This window comes from Rattus norvegicus, chromosome 5 (assembly GCF_036323735.1).
Source record: "Rattus norvegicus strain BN/NHsdMcwi chromosome 5, GRCr8, whole genome shotgun sequence".
Lineage (NCBI taxonomy): Eukaryota > Metazoa > Chordata > Mammalia > Rodentia > Muridae > Rattus > Rattus norvegicus.
The window spans coordinates 151,613,363-151,637,511 of NC_086023.1; the positions used below are offsets into that span (position 1 = coordinate 151,613,363).

A 24,149-nucleotide genomic window follows, 5' to 3' on the forward strand; every position below is an offset into this window, starting at 1 on the left:
GGAAACATGATTTCCGCAAGATCAAATTAGCACAATATTGGCAATGTCGGGTGAAACACCTTCATGTGTAGAGGTTCCCAAGAATTAAGACCTCTCTCTAGACCTCAAGTCCAGGCATCAAGAACGCTCTCTGACCTCTTAGAGAAGTGCATTCTGGGATTTGAAGTCTCACGTGCAGCTCCTCTTCACTCTGGACCAATAGATTTCGGACTCAGTCAGCTATGCCCGCCTTCGCTGCCGGCTGGTTCGCTAGAGGTCCTCTCGGAATTAGCCAATGAGAAGTGCTCGAGTCCTGGTCGCCTGGGAAACCCCGAGACAACAAGATGGCGGCGCCGCGGGACGGCTCGCTGGCCCCGTGGTGAGTCCCAGCTCCGGATCTTTCTGCCCCTCTAAGTCTTCCGGCAGACCGCGGCCCTCGTCCGGACTCCGAGGGCCGGCGAACTGCATGGCTTGGTTCAGGAGGGATGTGGGGACCCTACTCTCCGTGTCCGCGCGTGGAGGCGGAGCAGGAGGCAGGATCCTGGGACGGGCTTTGGGCGCAGCAGCCTTCCTGGTGCAAGCACGCCCAAGAAGGGATTAGGAGGATGTGGCGCAGCCATGAGCCCTGATGTGGCAAGTGATAACCGCCTAGGGCAGCACTGAGTTTGATCCTCAAGATGAAGAGACATAGGGCAGGTTTGTCACCCTCACCGGAGGCGACAACCATACCTTTATAGACTACATCGGTTGTTATGACATGGACCTGTACTGTATTTGGGGGCTGAGGCAAGAGGATTGGAGTACAAAGCCCATCTGGCTATATTGCGAGTCCCAGGCTAATCAGGGCAATTCAGCGAGATCTTACCTCAAATTTTAAAAAAATAAAACAAGGCCAGGAGTTGTGGCTTCCAGCTCTTGGGAGGCTGAGGCAGGAGGATCTCTGAGTTTGAGGCCAGTGTGCTCTACAGAGACTATGTCTCAAAAACAAACAAACAAAAACAAACAAACAAATAACTAAACAAAATAGAAGCTCGTCCCGGTGGTCTACAGACCTGTAAATCTATTCAGGAGGCTGAGACAGGAGGATCACAAGTTCAAAGTCAGCCTGGACTTTAGAGCCAGTTCAAGGCCATTGGGACAATGACTTATATATATTATATATTTATTATTTCATACATGTATGTGTCTGCCTGTATGTCTGTGTACCACATGCATGCCTGGTGTCAGAGGAAGCCAGAAGGTGGCATCACCTCCCTCAAACTGGAGTTACAGGAGGGTTCCGAGCTACGATGCAGTTACTGGGAACCAAAGCCAGGTTCTTCGTGAGCAGCCATTGTTCTTAACCCTGGAGCCATTTTCAAGCTTAAGAAAAAGAATAAGGCTGTAGATACAACTCAGCACTATTGTACGATGTAGCTTGTGGCAGGCCGTGTAGGTTCAATCTCCAGCCCTGAAAATGCTCATTAATTAAAAATAAATTTAAGAGGCTGGAGAGATGGCTCAGTGGTTAAGAGCAGTGACTGCTCTTCCAGAGGTCCTGAGTTCAATTCCCAGCAACCACATGGTGGCTCACAACCATCTGTGATGGGATCCGATAGATGCCCTCTTCTGCGTCTGAAGTGAGGGACAGTGTACTCACATCCGTAGAATAATTCAATACGTCTTCAAAATAAAATAAATTAATACATTTAAAGGGATTGAGCATGTTGCTCAAGCGTAGAACACTTGCCTGGCAAATCAGTGACAAATAAAACGTCTAGGGCCCAGGGGAGAGAGAAGGCACAGCTGTGCCCAGGAGAAATTCCCAGACTGCTCTGTAGCCCATGCTCGCCCTGACTGCCATGGCATGTGCTTTGTAGCCCATGCTAGCCCTGACTGCCATGGTCCTTGCTCTGTAGCCCATGCTAGCCCTGACTGCCATGGAACTTGCATTGGTTAGGCCCTTATCCTCAGGGCCCAGAATTCAAAGGAAGGGCAGTGTAACAGCTCCAGAAGAATTGTCCTTCATGGCATGGGAGAAAAGGACCTGCAGGAGAGACACGGCAGCATTTGATCTAGAGGGTTTGGTAGCCGACAGGATGAGGAGAAGGTAAAGGAGAGGGGAAAACAGTGCACTTGGGTGATGGGGTCTCATACAGAAGGGAAGATGGAGGGGGTGATTCTGTTGGTCAGTGTTGGATCTGACTGGGGGAGAGTGGTTTTTTCTGTAGTGGTTTTACTGATAACATAATTGACGTAGCCCTCTATCACCCTTCACTGTATAAAACCTACCCATTTTATTGCTTCATTTATAACAAATGGGCAGAGTGGGCAGATCTATTAGTAGCCACCTAGGGTTGGCTGGGAGGGACAGGGTGGGAACTAGAAGTAAGCTATTAAGGTCTACAGATTTTTTGTTTATTTTTTAAGTAGGTCTTCCCGTGTAGCCCTGATTACTTGCTCTGTAGCCTATGCTAGCCCTGACTGCCATGGTACTTGCTCTGTAGCCCATGCTAGCCCTGACTGCCATGGTCCTTTCTCTGTAGCCCATGCTAGCCCTTACTGTCATGGCACTTGCTCTGTACTCGCCTTGACTGCCATGGAACTTGCTCTGTAGCCCATGCTAGCCCTGACTGCCTTGGAACTTGCTCTGTAGCCCATGCTAACCTTGAACCCAGCCTTGCCCTTGCCAGATCACAGGTGTTCACTTGGCCTTTGGTGAATCGGGTCATGTCTGTAATCCATATTCAAAGGCAGGAGGATCTCTGTGACTTTGAAGCCAGCTAGGGTTCTGCAATGAAATCTTGTCTCAAAATCACAAGGGGCTTAAGGGAGGTAGGTTAGTTGGTAAAGCACTTGCCTAGCAAGCTTGAGGACCTGACTTTGATCTTTAGAATGTATTTTAAAAAACAAAACGGGCTGGAGAGTTGGCTCAGCGGTTAAGAACACTGTCTGCTTTTCCAGAGGTCCTGAGTTCAATTCCCAGCAACCACATGGTGGCTCACAACCATCTGAAATGGAATCTGATGCCCTCTTCTGTGTGTCTGAAGACAGCTACAGTGTACTCATATACATAAAATAAATCTTAAAATAAAAACAAAAACAAAAGAGATGTGAAGCTTAGCAAACTGACCGCAGGTCCAGGCTCCTGCTTCCATGTCTGACAGCCGGAACTCTATTTCAGGCTGGAAAGAGAAAACTGATTTCTTCAGGTTATCCTCGGATTTCCACACACACTTCATGGTGTGCACGGGCCTATCTACACATACAAATAAATAAATAATCAAATAAATGTTCAAAAGAAAACGCCACACGTGGCCAGGCTACCCCAGTGCTGGGGAGATGGAGTCATATGGGTCCCTGGGACTTGCAGCTTGCCAGCTTAGACTGTTTCTCAAGCTCCTGGAAGCAGAACTCCAGGCGATCCTCAGAGCACTGCCATGCATGGTACATGAGTGCTATCTATACACAAATAACAAGTAGTGGTGACAGTTACAGAACTGTAACACTCGGGAGGCTGAGGTAGGAGGATCACAAATTAGAGGCTATCCTGGACTAGATAATCTAGTAAGACCTTGTTCAACACCAAAAACAAACAAAACATTAAAAAGAACTCTTGCCAGGCAGTGGTGGCAGCAGCAGTGCAGGCTTTAACCCCAGCACTTGGGAGGCAGAGGCAGGCAGATCTCTTGAGTTGGAGGCCAGCCTGATCTATAGAGGAAGTTCCAGGACAGCCAGCAGAGGTGCACAGAGAAACTCTGTATCTAAACAAACAAACTGAAGAAGCTTAATTTTATGTATACTTTGAAATGATGAAGTATATGAAGTCTGGCTGGGTCAAGCTAAGCAAGAAAGAAGGTGACTATTATGTGATTCCATTTATGTAACTTTATCAAAGAAGATTCCGGAGCTGAGTGGCAGGAATGGTGTGTCATTTCTCTAGCAGAGGCAGGTGAGATCTCTGAGTTCTAGACCAACCAGAGCTACGCACTGGGACCTTGGGGCGGGGGGGGGGGGTGGATTGGAGAGAGAGAGATTCGAGTTAAAACAATGGTGCTGGCCAGCAGTCACAGATAGTGAGGAGGCAGTTGTGACTCAGGCTGCAGCAGGAGGCCTGTGGGATGGGAGAGGGCTGCTTGGTGGTTAAACCCTATCGGTCCCTGTTATCAGATGGCGCCAGCCTGTGCATACAGACTACAGAAACAGTCGTCCCTGCCCCTCCTGCTCTGTGGTGGCTGTGTAAACGGTGACTACAGAAGGAAGCCTGGTGAAGGGCACCACAGGGCCTCTCAGAAACATTGTCCTGTGAATCTCTGATAATCTCCAAATAAAAAGCTAAATTATATCCTGAGAACAAATAGAAGGGGAATTGAGCGGTTAGCTTAGCCAGAGGAAGCGTAAATGGCTGAGGAGCGACCACTCCAGAAGGGAGGCTACCAACTGCCCGGGAGCCCTGTGTGCAAGGATTAGCTCAGCTGTTTTTGTGGCAGGGATGGTCATGTGGGTGGGAAGAAGTTGAGAGGCAGACAGGGCCAGGTCACCCCTGGGAATTTTATTCCCCCTTCTCCTCCTCTATTTATCTTCTTCCTCCTCTCCCCTTTCTTCCTCCCCTTCCTCATCCCCTTCCTCTCCCTCCTCCCCCGCCCCCCTCTCCTTTTAAAGCATTTATTATTACTTTAAGGTAGGGTCTCACTATGTAGCCCTGGCTGGCCTGGGACAGAGACAAATCGTCCTCCCCAGATGCTGGGATTAAAGTGCGCACCACCATGCCTAGTTTTGTTTTGTTTTGTTTTTTGTTTTAATTATCTTACAGGAGACAAAAGAGTCCTTAGGGAGGTTTGTTCAGGGCTGTGGCATGTCATTGTTTTTGTGAGCCTGGATGATGGGGTGAGGGACCTCTGGTCCCTGCTGAGGAAAGGGTGGGGCAGACTCCCCGACTCCCAGACTCCCTGAAGAAGGTGAGGGAGGAGCCAGTCTGGCTCAGCCATCTCCCTTGCTTTCTGTTGAGGTGAGAAAGACCCTGCTGAAAGGAACCTGGGGAAGAGAGAGTTAATTTCGCTGGTATTTCCCAGGTCACAGTCCAACATGGAGGGAAGTCAGGTAGGGACTGATATAGAGACTTTTAATTCAACCCAGGACCTCTCTGCCTAGGAGTGGCTCCGCCCACAGAGGACTGGGCCCTCCCTTATCAGTTATCAATCAAAAATAGGCCACAGCCTTGTCTGCAGCCTCATTTTTTTTTTTTTTTTCGGAGCTGGGGACCGAACCCAGGGCCTTGCGCTTGCTAGGCAAGTGCTCTACCACTGAGCCAAATCCCCAACCCCATCTGCAGCCTCATTGATGGGGCATTTTCTCAGTGGAGGGGTTCCCTCTCAGATGTCTCTAGCTTGTGTCACGTTGACAAAAGTGAACCATCACATCAGGCAAGGTCAGTGTTGCATTTCCAGAGGACGGCTGTGAGTTTAGCCTGAGAAGTGCTCACTTCAGATCCTCCCTAATGGAGATCCCCTCTTTGGCTCTAGACCTGTTAAGACTTTAGTAGGGAAGTCTTTCATGTAGGGAAGACTTTAGACTTTTATGTAGGGAAGAGGGTAGCTCTCTACCTGCTAAGTCATCTGCCTGGTAGGAGCCAAGACCATGCACGTTTTACACGGAGGAAATGAGGTGCCACGAAACACTGCACAGCGGAGCGTGTTTGTGCCCATGGTACATGACTGTGCTCAGCGACGTCTTGCCATTCCACCTCAGAGATGGTGGAGGCGGTACCTGGGGTCTGGAAGCCAGGAGGAGATATCTTGGCTTCTTGCCTGCAGCACAGGGATGAGTCAGTAATCCCACAAGCCTTCGGGGTAGTCTGTGCCCACACTCTACGTTGGGAGAAGTTTCAGGCCCTCCACCCTACCAGGCCAGGACTTGCATGTTCAGACAGAGAAGCAGCATCTTGGAGGAGTCGCTATGTCAGGAACTTCACCCTGCTTTGGAGAAGTGAGGCCTGCTTCTCCCTGGACAGCACTTCTCTTGAGGGAAAGCTGCAGCCTCCTCCTTGTAACCTGAAGCTCTAGATCTCTGCCCCGGACTGACTTCCCTCTTTCCCCTCAGGAGTCCCTGACAGTGAACCCCAACACTGGAGCTATGAGCTCACCCCTGGCCTCTCTTAGCAAGACTCGGAAGGTGCCCTTAGAGTCGGAGCCTGTGAATCCCGGGTAAGGAGCCAGCTGGCCTCTAGGTCTGATGTCCCTCACCTGTCTCCTTGATCCTTTCCTCACCAGAGGAGAATGACCCCTAGCATCTTGGGGGAAGCAAAGAGCAGCAAGTGACTTTCTGTGTCTGTCTTCCTTCTCTTTATGCCTTTAGGAAACTGGTTTGTGTTGGCCAAAGATGGTGGGAGCCCTTCCGTAAGACAGGGCCCTGTGAGAGTGGCTGAGTGCTTGACATTCACTGTTTACATTCATGAATGTTCTGCCAGCCTGGGCCAGCTCTGTGCTCTGTTACCTTATATCTTGAGGCAATCCTTGTGCAAAGCCTCTTCTACCTCCTGTTCCCTTGCTGTCTTTCTGAGAACACTCAGAGTCTGGCTAAGACCAAGATACTCCAGACAGGTTATGTAGCAACCCCAGGGGCCCACAGTACTTCAGAGAAGAGCCAGGGTCAGCTTATGGCCTATCCAAAACGGCCCTGCAGTATCCCCCTCTTTTTCTCTGTTGAGAGGAGTTAAACGCTGTCTGTTGGACAATGTGTCCCTTGGCTACCCTGGCTAAGGACAGATGGGGGTGGGAGTCTTCAAGAGACACAGGCTTAACCTCTATCTCTCTAGCTTTGCATGGGGCCTGGAACTTTCCCTTGGTGGCATTCCAAGGGGCTTAATTTATATTTGTTCCTTCTTCCTGCCTGGGTTCCCAGGAGGCGAGGGATAAGAATCTACGGAGATGGTAAGTGTGTGCTCTGCCTCCACATCCCCTCCCCTCTCACTAGCCCAAATCTTCTTACAACTCGGCATGTATGGAAAGAGCATGCTGAGGTCTTGCGAGACTGGGCATCTGGCCCTCTCCCTGTACTCGAACTCCCTGCCCCTTGCTCAGGGTCTGGGCCACCCGCTTCCTCTGCTCCCTCAGCAGAGAGATCCACACCATCACAGGACTCCTCTGTCCAATAGAAGATGGTCATGGAGACCTCAGAACTATGGGAAGACCAGAGATGTGGACCTCAGCCTCTGTCTTATAGCCTTCTCTCCCCGGAGCCCTGGCCTCCTCACTGGCCTGATGTGCACCTTGTGGGGCAGTGTATAAGCTTCTGGACCCAGGCCAGAGTGATCTCTGGGTTGTGGCCCCAAGCAGTGAACTGGGCATCCCTGTCTGCAGAAGATGAGGTGGACATGGTGAATGACGGACAGGACTCAGAAGAGAAGATCTCTCTCCCTTCCTGCTATGGAGGCATTGGTAGGCAAGGTGAGAGCAGAGGGCTAAAGGGGGTGTGGGTCCCCCTTGCTTGGATCCCAGGGAGAGCCTCTGTGAACAATGGCTCCTACTCTTCTTGCCGGCTGTGTTTAGACGATGCTCCCACTTTCAGCTAGCTGCCCCACTACTGGTATATCCCACATCTGTCCAGGACGGTTTAACCTCCAGCCACATGGTTAGGGATCTGGCCAAGCCCCAGGCCATTCTGTGGCTAGAAACCCTCCAGTTTCCAGCAAGTGTGATGTCAGCAGGTCTGTGATTGAGGCTTAGAGACAGTGCCGGGCCTGAAGGGAGAAGTCAGTCTCCAGTCATCTGCTGTCTTATCTGCATGCTCCAAAAAGGGCTGGGTTCCTTAGGAGGCCATTTCCCCAGAGGGAGGGTGGGCAGATAGGCACTGGGAGGGATCAGGAGTTGGTGATAAGGCTAGAACTTTCCATCGGATGTGACATCTTAAGCAACTTTAAGATCTTCCAGCTTCCCTGTCCTCTGAGGGGAGAGCAACAGGCTGGCGTGTTGTAAGGATTTGGTAAGAAGCTGCTTGGTGGATTCCTAGCTATCACACAGGGTACTCAGAGCAGAGCCCCCATTAGGCAGGGCAGTGGGGAGGTAGGGGAGGTGTAACTGCCAGGAGATCTTGGAATAAACTTCCCTCCATCTGACACTGGCCGGATCTGCCCAGCCCAAGTCCTACAGTGACTTAGTCACAAAGCCAGCATCTCCCACACCTAGCTGGGGACAGTGGTGGTCATACAGCCACCTCCTTCTCTTATAGGGACTGTACATCCTCTTGCTGCTTCTCCCTACCATCTAGCTGGTGTGTCCCCACCAACGTCTCCAACAGGACCTGCCTCCCTGCTTTATGTCTGCTCAGCAGCCCCCTCACCTGCCCCCACCGCTTCCCTTTCGGAGCAGCTCCATGCTGGCTAGGTTGTTGATGGCTTCCCTTGCTCCAGGGTCTTTCTCTTACTGTCCTTGTCAGCACCTCCTTCCTTCCCCAATGTCCACTATGGACATTCTAGCTGCCTGGACCGTCTCCATCTCTCCACGCAGCCCCAGGGATGGCAGCCATGTTCTGTAGACTGGCAGATCCTGAATGTTCCCTCCTCAGTGGCTTAAGATGCTTTGGCTCTGAGTCCCTGACATCCAGTACTGAGTGAGCCTGCCACGAAGGAGATGGTAAAACAGGGGCTTGAAGATGGCATCGAGGTAGAGTTAAGGTTGTACCAGCTTCCTTCTGAGCCATCCTGCGCTTCCTGTGTGCTCTCATGACAGCGGCTGCAGTTCCTGCTTTCTCTGTACTTAGGGGAGTGTCTACGGTGACAAAGTGGACTTGTGCTGTTTATCTCATTCTCCCCCCCCCCCCGGAGCTGGGGACAGGCCTTGCTCTTGCTAGGCAAGCGCTCTGCCACTGAGCTAAGTCCCCAACCCCTTATCTCACTCCTTTTAAAATTCTCTTTCCAGAGGGTGGGATTTAACACAGTCAGGGTTGCCTCCAATTTACTGTGTAGCCATGGCTTGCTTTGCACTCCTGGCCTTCCTGTGTGGGATAAAAGTGGCCACCTCCACCAGCACCCTCAAGCTTTAGTTTGAAAAGCTGAAGCAGGAGTCCAGTGTCTTCCCTTGCTAGCAACTGCGTCTCACCAGAGTCCCTCCCCTTCTGCCTGTGAAGAGATACAGGTGTACAGGGACATCTCCCGCAGAGACCCGGCAGCCATATCTAACATCTGTGGTACCCTGCATGTCCTAGTAGTAAGGAGACACAAACAGTGTTATCGCTACACCTCTGAGCATGAAGAAGTCAGGGACCTCCTAACACCTGTCTCTCACACATCGCAGGCTCCTCAGTAGTTCCAAATGTCTCTTAGAATGATTTTTTCCCCCTCATCTGGGACCTGAAAGGCCTCATGCACCATTGCGGTGTTTATGCCTGCTTAGATCATCTCCAGTCTTTTAAAACAATGACATTAACTTTTCTTTTTGGGGACAGGATCTCACTATGTAGCCCTGCTGTCCTAGAACTTACTATATAGACCAGGCTAACCCCCAACTCACAGAGATCCTAGCTTTGTCTCCTGGGTGATGGGATTAAAGATGTGGGTCACCGTGCTCCTCTGATGAAGTCCCACCCACTCATGCTGCAGAGTCCAGATGTGCTGTGTGCTGTACTTTGTGTGTATTTGTTCCTGTGTGTGCACACAACACTGTGTATATATGTCAGAGAAAACTCATTCTTTTCCTTCCGTCATGTGGATCCTGGGAAATCCAGTTTAAGCCACCAGGCTTGATGGCAAGGAGACAGCCGAGTAGGTAAAAACACTGGTTATGAATGCCAGAGGCCCTGAGCGTTAAGTCCCCAGCACCTGTATAAAAGCCTCTCGTCAGAGACAAGTGGACTGTGGGGGTTTTCTGCCCAGCCAGCCTACCCCAAACAGCAGTTTTCAGTGCAGCGTTTGCCTAGCATGCATATGGCCCTAGATTCGATCTTTCCACCCCCACAAAAGTGTGGAGAGTGATAGAGAAAGGCATCCAATGTCCTCTTTTGCTTCTGCATGTGTGTGTATGGGATTATGTAACCCTGTACACATGTATGTGTGCGCACGCACACACACACACACACACACACGCACACACACACACACCAGCTTCCTGAAGCAGCCCACTGATGCCATGGCCCACCATGAGGACTGCGTGGGCTCCCCTACCACCCATGCAGTAGCTGTTGTTGGTGTTGCTGGTTCTGTTCTCGTGGCTTCTTCTTCTCTGGCCCTTTTCATCTCAGCCTCAGCTCCAGGCCTGGCACAGAAACTTTGTCCCCGGGGTTGGGGATTTAGCTCAGTGGTAAGGTCCTGGGTTCGGTCCCCAGCTCCGAAAAAAAGAAAAAAAAAAAAAAAAAAGAAAAACTTTGTCCCCTTGTCAGGCCTTATGATCCATGACTCGGAGTTGCTGACCTCCATGGCCAGGAAGCTGCAGGAGCTGGAGCAGCAGTTGAAGGCACGGAATGAGGAGATGCTGTCCAAGGTAGGCCCTGAGGGAGGAGACAGCCAGGGAGCACTGCGTCCTCGAATCAAACTGGCTCTTCTGATGGAAGCCGTGACCTGGGAATGACTTGGTCCCAAGAGCTGAGCAGAGGGCAGAGGCTGATGGGTTGTGGGCTGGGCAGGGCTAGCAGGCCGCTGAGCAGAGGCTGTGAGCTGGACACTGGGCGGTGCCGGTCTCAGCCATTGCGGCTGTTGAGAGAGGTGGGTTATCTGAGGCTCAGGGGCAGGGGCTGTACCAAAGGTTGGTAGTGACAGGTGTACGCTCACACTCAGGCAAAAGGTGTGCACTGCCCAGTCGAAGGGCTAAGGTTCACCTCCTCTCCACCCTCTGGGGCTCTGGGACCCACCAGGACTTACACTCACTCTGAGTCTCACTGCTTCAGGAGCAGAAGATCCTGGCCCTGGAGGATTTGGTGCAGACCCTCCAGCAGCACCAGAGTAAGAAGCCCTTGGTCAGGTGCTTGGTTGGGTCCGTGGTTTGTGGGTGCTGGACAGAGGCTTCCCACAGCATCAGGCAGACTCCTGGTGGGGTCTGGACGGCTGGGACCAGAGAGAGATGGCACTTTACCCAGTGCCTAGACTGTACTGTCCAGAGCATACAGGAGCCACACTCCAAGGGGTGAGGGGAAGGGCGGCTCTTGAGAGTCAGTTCAGGCAACCCTCTTCCCACCCTATCAGTGTTAGGAGAGAGGTCTAGAGTCTAGACGGGCCCGGGCAGTTCTCAGAGGGTCCCCAGGAGCCCTTAGGGGCAGACATCTGCAGCCTCCCGCTGTGGCAGGAGAATCTCTCACCTACTCCCCCCAGGCAGCACAACCAGGGAGGAGGAGCTGGAGACACAGTGCATTCAGCTGCAACGGCAGGTTGGAGAGATGGAGGTGAGAGCCCAAGGCTGGCGGAACAGCCGGCCAGGCAGCTCTCCCGAGAGCCTCGAGCGGCCCGGAAGCATTTGCAGAAGCGCCCCCTTGGTATTCTCCAAGCCCCTGTGTTTTCCTGCTCTGGGCTGACTCAGAGTTAAAGCTGGGGGTTGGGGGTGGGAATCTGGCACCATGACACATTACTGCCTTTGGGGCTAAATCAAACCTGAACACAGCCCACTCCTGCTTAATATACTCTCCACTCGCTCTGTTCTAAAGCCTCACTGCAGGTTTATGGCTGGGCCCTGCTCTCCTATCTGGAGCCTCTCTAAGCCCCAGTCACCTCACCTTCCCCTGGCTTTCTGACTGAGCTCATTTCCACCTTAGACCCTAGCCCATGCTGGTCTGTGCGTGGGCCGGACCTGCCTCCTCCTGGAGAGGAATTCTCACTCACTTCCCTGAAGCCTTCTGTACCTGACCAATGCAGGCTCCTCACCCTGTGCTTTCTTCTCTCCTCCTGTGGGACCGTACCCTCTACGAAGGGCGCACGGCTCACCCTGGACTTAGTGCTAGGCGGTCTCCTGCCTCAGGCCATGACTTCTCTACCCAATCACTCCGTCACCTCAGTCACTTTTCTTCCACTCAGAATTGTGGTCACGCTGTAAGACATGAACCAGAAGGCACTGGGCACTCAGCAGGGCCCACTCTGCCTCCTCGTGCAAGTGCCCAGTCCTCTGCGGGCCCCCTTCGGGGTCCTTTCTGAAATGTCTCTCTCCAAGCACAAGTGCAGCCATGCTCCAGTCCACTGCAGGCCTGCTCATATCTAGGGCTGTGAGTTACGGCTGCAGATGTACCTCTCCTACGGCTGGGAGTGTGGCAGTGACTCGGGGCAGGGCACAGCCTCAGAGCCAGGTGCACCTCTGGCTCACCTTTCACGTGTGTATTGACTTTGTTAATTGGTTTGTTTTTTTCAGAGAGAGTTTCTCTGGGTAGCCCTGGCTGTTCTGGAACACATCTGTAGACCAGGCTGGCCTTGAACTCAGAGATCAGAGATCAGCCTGCCTCTGCCTCCCGAGCGCTGGGATCAGCCTGGCTGATTCATTAATTGAACAAACCTACATATTTATCCTGGGAGACACTGCCACCGTTAGGCTAGTGGCATCTGAACAAAAAGTCATGGCTCCCACATGCATGAGGCTCACAGTCCACAGAAGCAGAGAGTCACCTGTCACTGACAGAAATATGAGAGGGCAGGAAATAGTCAGTTAGGGGTGGAGCTGGAGCCGGGAGGGGGCGAGAAGTGTGTGTGTGTGTGTGTGTGTGTGTGTGTGTGTGTGTGTGTGAGAGAGAGAGAGAGAGAGAGAGAGAGACAGACAGACAGAGAGAGACAGAGACAGAGAGTCAGAGAGAGACAGAGAGACAGAGACAGAAGGGCATCAGGGTTTCACAACAGTCAGCTGGTGCCCATGCCAAAGCAGGGCAGAGAGCTGCAGGGTAGCCGGCAAAGAGGAAGAAAGTGGTTACAGAAAGAGAGACTACTCTAGCCAGGTGTGGTGGACTCGCCTTTAATCCTAGCACTTGGGAGGCAGAGGCAGGCACATCTCTGTGAGTTCGAGGCCAGCCTGGTCTACAGTGTGAGTTCTAGGACAGCTAGCTACACAAACCCTGTCTTGAAAAAACAAAAAAGAAAAGAAAACAAAAAAAGTGTAGAGTGTAGATGATTCTTTCTGGGCTGGGGAAAAGGTTCTGTCAGTAAAGTGTTTGCTTTGCTTGGTCCCTAAAATCTATTTAAAACATCAGAGAAGCCAGGAATGGGTCTCGGATCGCTCCTCAGAGCTGAGGAAACAGTGGAGTAGACCTCTGGTGCTCATTGTGTAGCCTTGGCATCTGGGCAAGGCCTAGGCCTTCAACTGAAAAGCACCAAGATGGGCAATGCTTGAAGAATGGCCCCCGGCCTGTCCTTGGGTCCCACATCAAGTGCACGTGTGTGTGTGCACCTGCACGCACCTGTGATCAGACACGGGCACACACTTAGCGGAGCATGGCAGAGATAAGAGGGCGGCTCACTCCTGTAGCGCAGGTATCTTTGCCTCTCCCTTAGGCTTGACCCACACTGTCCTCGGAGCTGAGGTGGCCAGCTCTGTGGAGTTCTGGAGTAATGCACTGTGTTAGGTACTGGCATGAGGGTCTTACTGAGCGCAGTGAGGCAAGGTGGTCATGTCTCCCTCACAGAGAAGGAGTGGAACCTGCTGTTCTAGAGGTCAAGGGCTTTGCAGTCACAGGCAAGAAGTACTCAGGGCCTCCAGCACATTCTTTGTCTAGGCCGCCCTGTGCTGACTGGGGGTTGGCCATGTGATGTTTTCCATGGAAATTGGATGGGTGGTGCAGCACCCCTCTCTGTCTTCTGCCTGACAGCGGTTCCTCAATGACTATGGCCTGCAGTGGGTGGGCGAGCCCATGGACCAGGAGAACTCAGAGGGAAAGATAATCTCTGAAAGTGATGAGCGAGACTGGATGAAGGCCAAGAAGTTCTGGAAGCCAGGTAGAGCATCTGCCCTGGCCCCCGTCCACCAGCTTCCTGACGGCCTGCCGCTCTTCCAGAGGCCCATTGTTTCAAGCCCTAGCATCCCAACATGGGGCTGAGGTGGGCAGTGCTGAGTTACCCAATGCCTTCTCTGGGAAAGAAAAGCCAAGGTCTCCCTCCCTGGTCTCACTTTAGTCTCTGCCTGCTCATCTAAGGGCCACAGAGGCCCAGAGTTACTAGACATATGATGCTTGCCCCTCTTCCCAGAGAGAGTAGCCTTCTATGTAGCCCTGACTGTCCTGGAACTTACTAATTAGACCAGGCTGGCCTCAAACTCACAGAGATCTGCCTGCCTCAGCCTTCTGAGTGCTGGGGTTAAAGGTGTGCACTGTCACTGCCCAAGGCCACTGTCTTTAAACAAACAACCAAACCTCACCTGGCATGTACTGTACCTTTAATCCCAGTACTTGGAAGCCTGGCTCAGGAAGATTGAGAGTTCAAGGCCAGCCTGGACCACATAAAGAGATTGTGTCTGGTTAGGGGACTGGGGAGGAAAAGGCTCTGGGAAAGTGTTTTCCCTGTCAGGTTTCCAGGCCTCACCACCTCCCTGTCCCGGTGCAGGTTTGTGTGGGCCAGGGTGAGGGATCTGCTCTGACAGGTCCTGATTTCGTGGTTTTTCGTTGTCATCTTTCATTTTGATTTGTTTTGTTCTTCCCAGACAGGGTTTCTCTCTGTAGCCCTGGCTGTCTTGGAACTCACTCTGTAGACCAGGCTGGCCTCAACTGGGAGATCTGCCTGCCTCTGCCTCCTTTCTTCATTGTTAACCACTGGCGTTTAGTGGGGACCCAGCCCGCCTTGTCCTTAGATATGGAGCCACAGATTGTTTCCTGGACAGGGCCTGTTCCCTTTGAGGTGGTGAAGATCCATCCCTAGGCTCCAGAATCTAACTCGGATCCCCTCATTTCTCCACTCCTTGTTCAAGGTTGGTTTGTGATTTGAGCAAGCCACTTCCCTTCCCCGAGTCTCAAGTTCATCAACAAAATGGGGCACGCTCTTACCTTCAGGGTTACAAGGAAGAAAAGCAGGTGCTTGCATGACTTGCTCCTGCTTCCCAGGCTTGAGGGAAGGAGGAGCATCCTGGTGGCATCACCCCCAAGGGGAGTCAAGAGGATGACAGCAGTGTTGCCGTCAGAAGGCTCTTTCTGAATAGAACCCCAGGGTCTAGGGCTCAGGCTATGGCTCAGTGGGTAGGGTGTTTACCCTAAAGACCTGGGTGTGTTACCCAGCACCTGTTAGGACGGGCATGGTCATCCACACGTGCAATCTCAACACCCAAGAGGGAAAGACAGGCAGGTCAGAAGCTCAGAGGCGGTCCTGGGCTGTGGAGCAGTTATGAGGCCAGCCTGGGCTACAAGAGACTGACCATATGTTAAAAAACAAACAGGGCTGGAGAGATGACTCAGGGTTGGAGAGCTTGCTGCTCTCCCAGAGGTCCTGCCTTCCGTTCCCAGCACCCACCCACATTGGATGGCTTGCCCGCCTGTGACTCCAGTGCCAGGGATCCAAACACCTTAAACCCTGTTACAAGCATCAGCCCACCTTGTATTTAGGCCTGGGCTTCATCCCTCTCCCCCCAAATCAAGACAGGACTTCACTATGTAGCTCTGACTGTCCTGGAACTCTGTCTTGGAACTTGCTATGTAGACCAGGGTAGCCTCGAACTCCTGCCTCAGCCTCCAAGTTTTAGGATTAAAGCCATGTACCATGCCCGTCTCTTAATGCTTTCAAAGCATTTTGAATAAACAGCCTTGGCATGGGCCAAAAAGTCTGCCATTTTATAGCAAACTAAGGCAGAGTGTCTGAGTTGAGCAGAGGGGCCACACTGGGAGGTGGTCCCAGGCATGTGATAGAAGATGAGGTAGATGTCGCCGTTATGGAGGGCACGAGGAGCCGGGAGCCAGGATCCTTAGCCTTTTTGACCGATGGAGGGGAGAGAGGAGTCAGAGGTGGCCCTGGCTGTGAGAAGGTGCTGGGAGCATGTGTGGTCCCAGGCTGTGGGAGGTAACCTGAAGCCCTGCTGGGCAAGGTCTGTGCGTCAAACATGAGTAGCCCAAGGCCTGGCACTCTGATCACAGTTCTCCAGGGGCTGGGTCACAGCGGGTGGCTCTGGATGCTGAGTATGCCCGAGGGTTTCTGGCTTTGCCCCCAGAGCCCGCCACACTGGTGGGTTCTGCTTCTTGTGGTCCTCACACCCTGGAGAGCAGCCTTCCTTCTGGTGGGAGGTTCTGCTTCCTTTAGGAAATGGTTCGACCACATGGCTGATCTCTGAACATACCTTCTACAGGTCCTAAGTACTTCCCCCACAACCCTCCCCAAACAGCATCCAGTGCTCTGTCGGCACGGCTCCGACTCCGGCTCTGAAGCCATGGTGGAGACCACCGTTGCCCTCCACCTTGGCGTTCCCGCGCCCTAAGAGCCCTCTGCACTTTTCTCTTGCTTTTGCCTTTCAGTGTGGGGGAGGCCTTTAGTTCTCCTGCCAGGTGAAGAAATATTTTCCATGTCTAGCTTTTCCTCCTGGGGACACCCTCTCGTCTCAGGGACTAACCTGACGTTATCCCGGGGCCTCTGGTACCAGCCTTGGCTTCTTGCTGCCTTGTGTCTGGGCGTCTGTCACTTCCTATAATTGCCAGCGGGCAGGCGAGCCAGAGCATCTGTGCCCAAGAGGGGTGATTAAAATGTTCTAGGTCCAGAACTTTTGCCTTAGGGAGGATTGCCAGTTTCTCCATGAAGGGGGCCTGGGAAGGGGAGCCCAGGAAGGGGGTGATCAGCAGTGGGACCTCAGCCTCTCACCAGGATACAGACGTCACATCGGCTACTGTGTCAAGCACTTCAGGGGACAGTCCTGCTCTGGCCACAACACACAGCAGGTTTTGGACCCGGGTGATGAGAACCTAGTGGGCTTGGTGCTCGTCTCTCTCCTGTTTTTCCTCAAATTCCCACCGTCCTGCCACATTGCCCACCTCTTACTAGGTCCCTACCTCCATCCCTAGTCTCCGGCCCAACTCCCAAGCCCCTGGAGCTTCTCACATTCTTAGGTCAAGAGACCACACTGGCAGCCGGCTCGATTTGCCCTGGCCTAGTCCTGGGTAGGAGAGCTTCTCCTGAACTCACTTTTATCTGGACATTGCCCCTGCAGCAGATCCACAGATACCTGGGCTGCTACTGTAGGGTGCCAATGTCTCATGGGAAGAGCAGTGCTGGAGCGAGGGCTTTAATGGCTCAGGCTAGGTGTTCTGGGGGCAGCTAGCATGCTCTGAACTCACTGTCTCTTCCACTAGTGACACCCAGGAGCACGCAGCACAGTGCTTGGCACAAGGAAGTCTATGGTGCCTGGGTATCTGGGACTGCCCGTCCCCTAGAACAGCCCCAAGTTCAGCTGCAGAGGTCAGGGTGAGAGCAGCAGGCATCAGGACAAACCTGCTTTGGTGGAGGGTGTGCTCCGGAACTACCCAGTCTCCGCTTCTCTCTGCCTGGGCTCCACTGCGGCTCAGCGAGCATGCCTGCAGGGAAGTGACCTGAGTAGGCCTGGCTTGCAGAGCTGTGGTAACAATAGCTGTTTCCTGGTGCAAGAAGCTGAGAGGTGGGCTAAGCCCCAAAGCAGCAGGTTATCCACTCAGCCCAGCAGTGGCGGGGCCTGTGCCTGCTGTGGGCGATGCAGTCCACATGGGGCCTCTCACTGCTGTTTGGCATCCTGACTCCTCTAGGGTATGATCCTGAGGGGACAGGGCTCTGGGAGACCCTCAGAGCCCAACAGAACCACACTGCTCCGACCTACTGACTGGCAGGCAGCTATACAGGTGGACAGTTGGCTCAGCACATGCTTCTGGGGGTGCCCCCCTGAGCCAGGTTAGGGTTCAGTGCTCTAACCCGTGTTTGAGAAGTGCCCAGAGTAGTTGGAAGGCAAGAGATCATACCCAAAATGACAAGAATGTGTGACAAGGGCCAAGGGAATGGGCTCAGGGGCAAAAGAGCCAAGCAGGAGTGCCAAGGGTTCCTGGCAGGGTTCAAGGTAGGGCATGGTGTAGCCTGAGGCCAGAGTACGTTGGGACAGACAACGGCAGCCACCCTCTGAGCTGAGCTTCCCGGATGTTCACTTTCTCTCTTTACATAAGAGGAAGTTCAGACTCAGAGAAGCTTGCCTCAGCCTGCGGAGATCACAAGCAGCAGCTCTGGCTGTATGGCCTTGGAGAGCCAAGAAAGAGCCAAGTGGGGACAGGTCAGGCCAGCACCTGGGAGGAGGGAGGCAGGAAAGTGAGGAGTTCAAGGTCACCCTCAGCTTCCTAGAGTGTGGGCTCCATAAGTCCCTGTCTTAAAGACAAAACCAAACTTCTAAAGTTACATGAAGTCTCAAAGGTCTTCCCTTGCACTGTGGCCCTTCCTAGTAGGGGTCCCAGGTAGCTGTGTCCCAAGGGCCATCAGGGAGCAGCTGCCACCTACACAGAGAGCTAAATGAGTCACGTAGGCCCTGCAAGGCTTCCCTGATCTGGAATTTGATACCTCACAAGGCTTCTAAGGGCCATGAAGTCAGGCCCACTGACCTGATCTTGAGCCCTGGTCGGGGTTCTTACCTGCCCATCCCACAAAAGGGACATGTCACTCCCTTGGCTTGAGCCAACACAAGGCTTGCTTTTTGGCTTAGGCTGTTTTGGTGGGAGCTCCCGCCACAGTTTTCTCCAGACGAAGGCTTCCACGGAGGCTTCCACTGAACTGTGTTGTGCTCACTGACTTACAGCTCTGCCCTGGACTGGCCATACTGGACTCATCCTGCCCTACTTCCTGAACGTTTCTCCATGGAGCTGTGCTTCCTTCTCCCTGGGTGCCCAGCCTCTCCCTCCTGCCCATTGACCTAATGGCAGCCCAGCTCACCCTACCTACTCAGTCCTTTCCTGACCCGGACTAAGTTTCTTTTACTTTCTAGGCAGAAAACAGACCAGTTCCCTTTGCTTCCTGTCTCTCCCTGCTGTCTGCCTCCACATCTCTTTTCTATGGAAACGCTCTGCCACCAAACCCCATAACCCCTGTCCTCCGGGCCAGAACTCTGAGGCAAACTTTTGCCATCAGGATTTCTCAGTACCATCCCAGGGACTTCAGTCTGTCCCCTTCCCCCATCGCCCACACCCTGGCTATGCCTTAATCCTTGACTCTGAAGTTGCTTGTTTTACATAGCAGCATTGGGCCCATTCTATGGCCGACCTCACTGTGTCGCAGGTATGGGGCCAGCCTTAGAGGACATATTCTCTGGCCTTATTTTTAGGCTTTTCAGTTTGTTCCTAAAATAAAGAAAACCCACGTCGGTATCAATGTGGGGCAGGGGTGCAATGCAGCCGATAGACTGCTTGCTTCACATCCATGAAGCCACGGGTTCAGTTCCCAGCATCCTATAACCTGGGCTGGTTTTGCTCACACAATAGGGAAGCACAGAGGCAGGAGGGGCAGCATAGCCCTTTGGGTAGTAGCCAGTGCCAGGGAGAAGGGAGGGCTCAGGGAGGGCTCAGGAGGGCCTACAGCTCAGCTGCTGTGGAGAAAACAGGAAACACAGCCCCTGCGCCTGTACTTGCACTTGGGGGTAAGCAGTTGGATCCCCTGCGCCCTGACCTCAGGAACACAGCTCTCAGGAAGTCACAGCCATTTGTGGGATGTTTATACTCTAGGGGTGCCTAACGGGGCCTCGCCAGTCCACTCTGCCTGCCACCCTTCTCTTACGGCCCCTTCCTGAGTGTCCTTGTCTGCACCCCGAGAACTGTGCACGGCCGTGTGTGCAGCAGCCTCCAGAGGAGTCCAGAACCTTGGCAGATGCTCAGCCTGTGACCATCTGGTCTGCAGCCGCCCCACACCCTAACAGCCATCTGTCCCTACCCTTCCCTGCCCTCCTTGATGATACAGCTGGGTTCTACGTCCCACTTGCCAGGTGGCCTGGGATGTGTCCGTCACCGCCTTTCTTTTTCCCAATACTGTTTCCCCGTGAATTAAGTGGAGGTTAAACAGCCCGAGTACCATTTGTACAAGGTAGAACGGATGAACTTGGGCAGTCCAGGCTGTCCCAAGTTAACCCTCATGTGGCCACTTACTTGGTGCCTTATTGCCACCCAGAATGTTGTGGTAAGGCCAGGCAGGAAAAAGGGCAGGAGCTGGGATTTGAACCATAAACGCTTTGATCTAAAGCTGGGAGCTTCGCCAGTCCAGGGCCCAACACAGGTCTGGTGTCAAACTTTACTTTTGCTCTTAATGCTGTGCATTGCTAAGGAGCGAGTGAACACTTTCTGGCCTCAGTCTCCATCTCTGAAAATGGGAAGGAACATAACCCCTACAATGTAGGATCAGTCACAGGCGGAAGAAACAGGACGATGCGTACTAAGCCCCTGACCCAAAGTGACTGTCCTGCTAGATGTAATGACACCCATGTAATCCTAGCACCTGGGAGGTGGACGTAGGGTCAGATGGTGTTCAAGGTCATCCTCACCACAGTCAGTTAAAGCGAGGTGGATCAGGGCTGGAATAAAACGTTCAGAGTAAGTATCCAGTAGCTGCCTCTGCTCGCCAGTGTAGTTGCCCTTAGGAGCTGAGACCTCTGCTCAGTGTGGGAGGGTCCCCAGAAGTCAGAGCTGCCAGGGCACACAACAGCCACAGAGGCTCATGGGCATCTATCCCTTTTGCCAGGGGATTCCATTGTGCCCCCCGAGGTGGACTTCGACAGACTGCTGTCCAGTCTACAGGATCTGAGTGAGCTGGTGGTGGAGGGAGAGGCCCAGGTGACACCAGTACCTGGTGGGGCTCAGTTCCGTACTCTAGAGCCCATCCCGCTGAAGCTCTACCGGAATGGAATCATGATGTTCGATGGACCCTTCCGGCCCTTCTACGATCCCTACACGCAGGTAGGATTGAGCTCTGGACCCATGCCTACTCACCCCTGCCTGGGCATGGTGGAGTGTCACTCCAAGAGCTTGCCCTCAACAGAGTACACAAGTCCCATCCCTCCAATCTCGGAGCTCCCAGTATTTCCCAGTGTGATGCTTATGGCTTGGCATAGCATGGCATAGCATGGCTACAGAGGCCTCACCTGTTCACCTCCCTGCAGCGCTGCCTCCGGGACATACTGGATGGCTTCTTTCCCTCAGAGCTGCAGCGGCTGTATCCTGATGGAGTCCCCTTTAAGGTAACCGGCACTCCTCAACCCACCCTTTCCCTGTGCAGCGTTGGAGAGAATGGGGATAGTAGCTTCCTCAGGGATCAGCCTTCCTAAGAGGGAGCCATCCACTCGAGGGACCCACCCATTCAGGATGCCCCACAGGAGGGGTAGCTGGGACCAAAGTGAGGAGGCTGTCGTGGCCACAATGGCCATGAGGCTCCCCCAAGCTGAGCAGCCGACAGTGCCCTCTGCTGGCATCTTGAAGGTACAGCATTGCCAGTGGGACCACCATTCTGCCCACCCTTCCCAACATTCAGGGCACCTTAACAGCCTGGGACTCCTGAGGAATCTGTAATGCACAGTGGGCCTAGTTTCCCCTAGAAGTTTCTGAAACCACATCGTTGGGGTAGAAGGCAGGGCATGAGTTGCAAATGCTGAAAAGAGGCAGAGTTGGCTGAGCTGCAAGGACAGTTGAGCCCATCTGCTGCCAGGCTGAGTGGGATGAAGGCTGCTCTCATGGGGGGAAGGCAGCAGCAGGCTCCAGAGGCGGGTTGTCTCCACAGCGAGGGTGTGTGCCATCGCGATGCACAAGATAGCGTGAGTCAGGACAGGGTTCTGAGGTGACTGCATAAAGACAGTTTTGGAATTATGCCTTGACAGAGCAGCTGTACGACATGCAGGGATGGAGTCTGAACTGTAGACTAGACCAGAGCAGGAACTCTACCCTTCCCTGACATTCAGACCCCCAGTGGGGGGGGGTCTTCAGTACTATGACTTCTGCTAGCATGAGTGAGAGGGGTGCTTGCACGAGGGGCTGAAGTGATAAGAGTGTGATCTGGAGTGCTCTTGTGTTAGGCCATCTCTTGGGTTGCTCTTGAGGCCTCTGGGCAGGCAGGAGTGGGGGTGAGGTTTCAGGGCTGAAGAGTTGGGCTCCCCACTTCTGTGGCCTTTTCTCCCTGTCAGGTAAGCGACCTGCGAAATCAGGTCTACCCAGAGGACGGGCTGGGCCCATTCCCAGGTGAGGGTCGTGTGGTGGGCCGGCAGAAAATACGCAAGGTCACAGACAGGGTGGAGGAGACTTCAGGTAAGCTGGGCCCCAAGGCTGGCTGGGGGGCTGTGCAGAGCGAGCTTCAGGTGGCCTCTCCCAGCACTTACAGTCCCTCCTGGGCCAAGGCTCCCTCCCAATGCCCTCCCTGCAGGCTCCAGGATGACTGCTGAGAAATTTCTGAACAGGCTTCCCAAGTGTGTAATCCGACAAGGCGAGGTGATTGACATCCGGGGCCCCATCAGGGACACCTTGCAGGTGAGGCCAGCCCTAATTACCCAGCAGCCTTCTGCAGGGGACTTTTATCATCAGCCATGGCTCAGCCTACAGTCTCTTGCCAGGAGGCAAGGAGACCCTCAGAACTATATCATGTCTCTGTGGACCTGGTGAGGATTCTGTGCCCCAGCCCCCCACAGGGCAATGGGGTTGGTGGCAACAGCTGAGAGGGTGAGGGTTTGGGGCCAAGGCCCAGGTCACATTCTTGAGGAGCTTGGCTTAGGTGCTCCTTGCTAATTGTCGCACAAGCCTTTCAGGTGCTCAGTTCGTTATCTTCTGTCATCACTCCCGCTCTTCCTTCCCAAGTCTCCACCCAAAAGAGGGTGTTAAGCACTCCGACGCCTGTCTCCTCTGCCCTGCGTTGCCTTGTCCACTTTGGCCGCCCTCGATCTCCTCCCTGCAGCCCACCACCCAGGCCTAGGCTCCAGAGTGTCGCACAGATGCCCCTTCTGTGCTGGCTTTTCTACCTCATTTCTGCCCCTGCCAGCCTTGTGCCCCCAACAGCCTTGTCTGTTGGCATTGTGTGGGGATTCCTGGAGAAAGCCAAGGTCACTGTCCTGGCATTGAAGGTCCATTTTGTGTCACTGCCCTCTCTATCTGACTTTCCCTTCCTGCTTGCCTGATTTGGTTCCTTGCTTCAAGAGCTGTCAACTGCTGGCAGGTCCCCAACTCCATTCCCTCCTTCCATGTCCTGTGGGTCAGCATTATTACACTTGCTCCTGTCCCATTCCAGATGCTGCAGGCTAGGTTAGGTCCCCAAGCTTGGCCTCCATCTGGGCGGGCTTGTTCCTCACACTGGACTTCGAGGGAGACAGTGTTGCCTTCCAGGGCCTCCCTTCCTTTCCATTTCTTGGGCCTCAGTTGACACAGAACACCTCGGCTCTTTAGCTCACTGGTCCCATCCAATCCTGCTCAAGAATGAGCCAGTCCCCCTAAGGTGGAGGACATGATCCAAGTGGGGCCTAGGCTCCAGCCACTCTCCATGGCTGCCTTCCAGAACTGCTGCCCAATGCCTGTCCGGATCCAGGAGATCATAGTGGAGACACCTGCCTTGGCCTCTGAGCGGCAGAGGTGAGGGTTGGGCAGGGGCAAGAGCCGGGTGGAAAGGAAAGGACCTGGAGCTGGGGAGCACTGAGGGCCTTTGGATCTGCAGGACCCAGGAGTCGCCTAACATGCCAGTGCCTCCACTCTCCATGCTGCGCATCAAGTCCGAGAATGGGGAACAGGCCTTCCTGTTAATGATGCGGCCTGAGGACACCATTGGTGACGTGCGAAACCTCTTAGCACAGGCCAGGTGGGTGTAGGGCAGGACTGGGGGCTGCGGGGGAGCCCTGGGCTGTGGCCTGGCCTAATGCACTCTGATGGACACCCAGGGACATGGATTCAGCTGCCTTTGAAATCTTGAGCACCTTCCCACCCACAGTCTACCGGGATGACACAGTGACTCTGCAGGCCGCAGGCCTGGTTCCCAATGCAACACTGCTCTTACGGACTCGCAGGGTTCTGCCAGCGAACCCCAGCTTTGGGACTGATTCTGGCCCGGGCTCACTGCCCTGAATAAAGTGGCGCCCCTGACACCTTGGGCTCCACGAGGCTCTCTAGAGGGGAAGGATGGGCTAGGGAGGGGTGGTACAGACACTTAGGGCTGTAACTGGAGCCCCAGCCCACATAGCCACTGACTCTCTGTCCCCTGGGTTCCTGTTCTCCAAGTTGTACTAAGTGGATGCAGTGGAGGGAGTGGCCAGCCTGGGCTGGGTTGGCTGTCTCTGTCAGCGGGGACAGGGGAGCCTCAATGTGGGCGAGGCCTCTGAAGA

General features: G+C 53.7%; 1 protein-coding gene across 15 annotated transcripts; it reads left to right on the forward strand.

The window, feature by feature from the left end:
* The first annotated feature begins 48 nt into the window (after positions 1–48).
* On the forward strand, positions 49–23,912 carry Ubxn11 (UBX domain protein 11). Of its 15 annotated transcripts, none has more exons than NM_138853.2 (15): positions 320–358; positions 6,058–6,161; positions 6,859–6,887; positions 7,317–7,403; positions 10,330–10,430; positions 10,834–10,888; positions 11,255–11,325; positions 13,720–13,846; positions 20,546–20,760; positions 20,964–21,041; positions 21,978–22,098; positions 22,214–22,317; positions 23,333–23,406; positions 23,489–23,629; positions 23,709–23,910. In NM_138853.2, exons 2-15 carry the CDS (start codon positions 6,091–6,093, stop codon positions 23,890–23,892), a joined length of 1,458 nt encoding a protein of 485 aa, NP_620208.1. In that variant the 5' UTR covers positions 320–358; positions 6,058–6,090; the 3' UTR covers positions 23,893–23,910. The 15 variants fall into 15 exon arrangements, 14 of the variants coding, with proteins under 14 accessions (XP_038965174.1, XP_063143219.1, XP_063143218.1 ...); XM_063287144.1 differs by lacking the exon at positions 320–358 and adding an exon at positions 5,758–5,943 and having other exon boundaries at positions 23,709–23,912; XM_039109247.2 differs by lacking the exon at positions 6,859–6,887 and having other exon boundaries at positions 332–358; positions 10,834–10,907; positions 23,709–23,912.
* The last annotated feature ends 237 nt before the right edge of the window (positions 23,913–24,149 follow it).

What these genes read in the sequence shown, in the direction of transcription:
- Ubxn11 (XM_063287144.1), top strand. Translation starts at nt 5,914, where the DNA reads ATGTCAGGAACTTCACCCTGCTTTGGAGAA. An exon ending in GACCCTCCAGCAGCACCAGA is followed by an intron (nt 10,889 to 11,254) that starts GTAAGAAGCCCT and finishes TACTCCCCCCAG; the next exon opens with GCAGCACAACCAGGGAGGAG. An exon ending in CAAGAAGTTCTGGAAGCCAG is followed by an intron (nt 13,847 to 20,545) that starts GTAGAGCATCTG and finishes CCCTTTTGCCAG; the next exon opens with GGGATTCCATTGTGCCCCCC.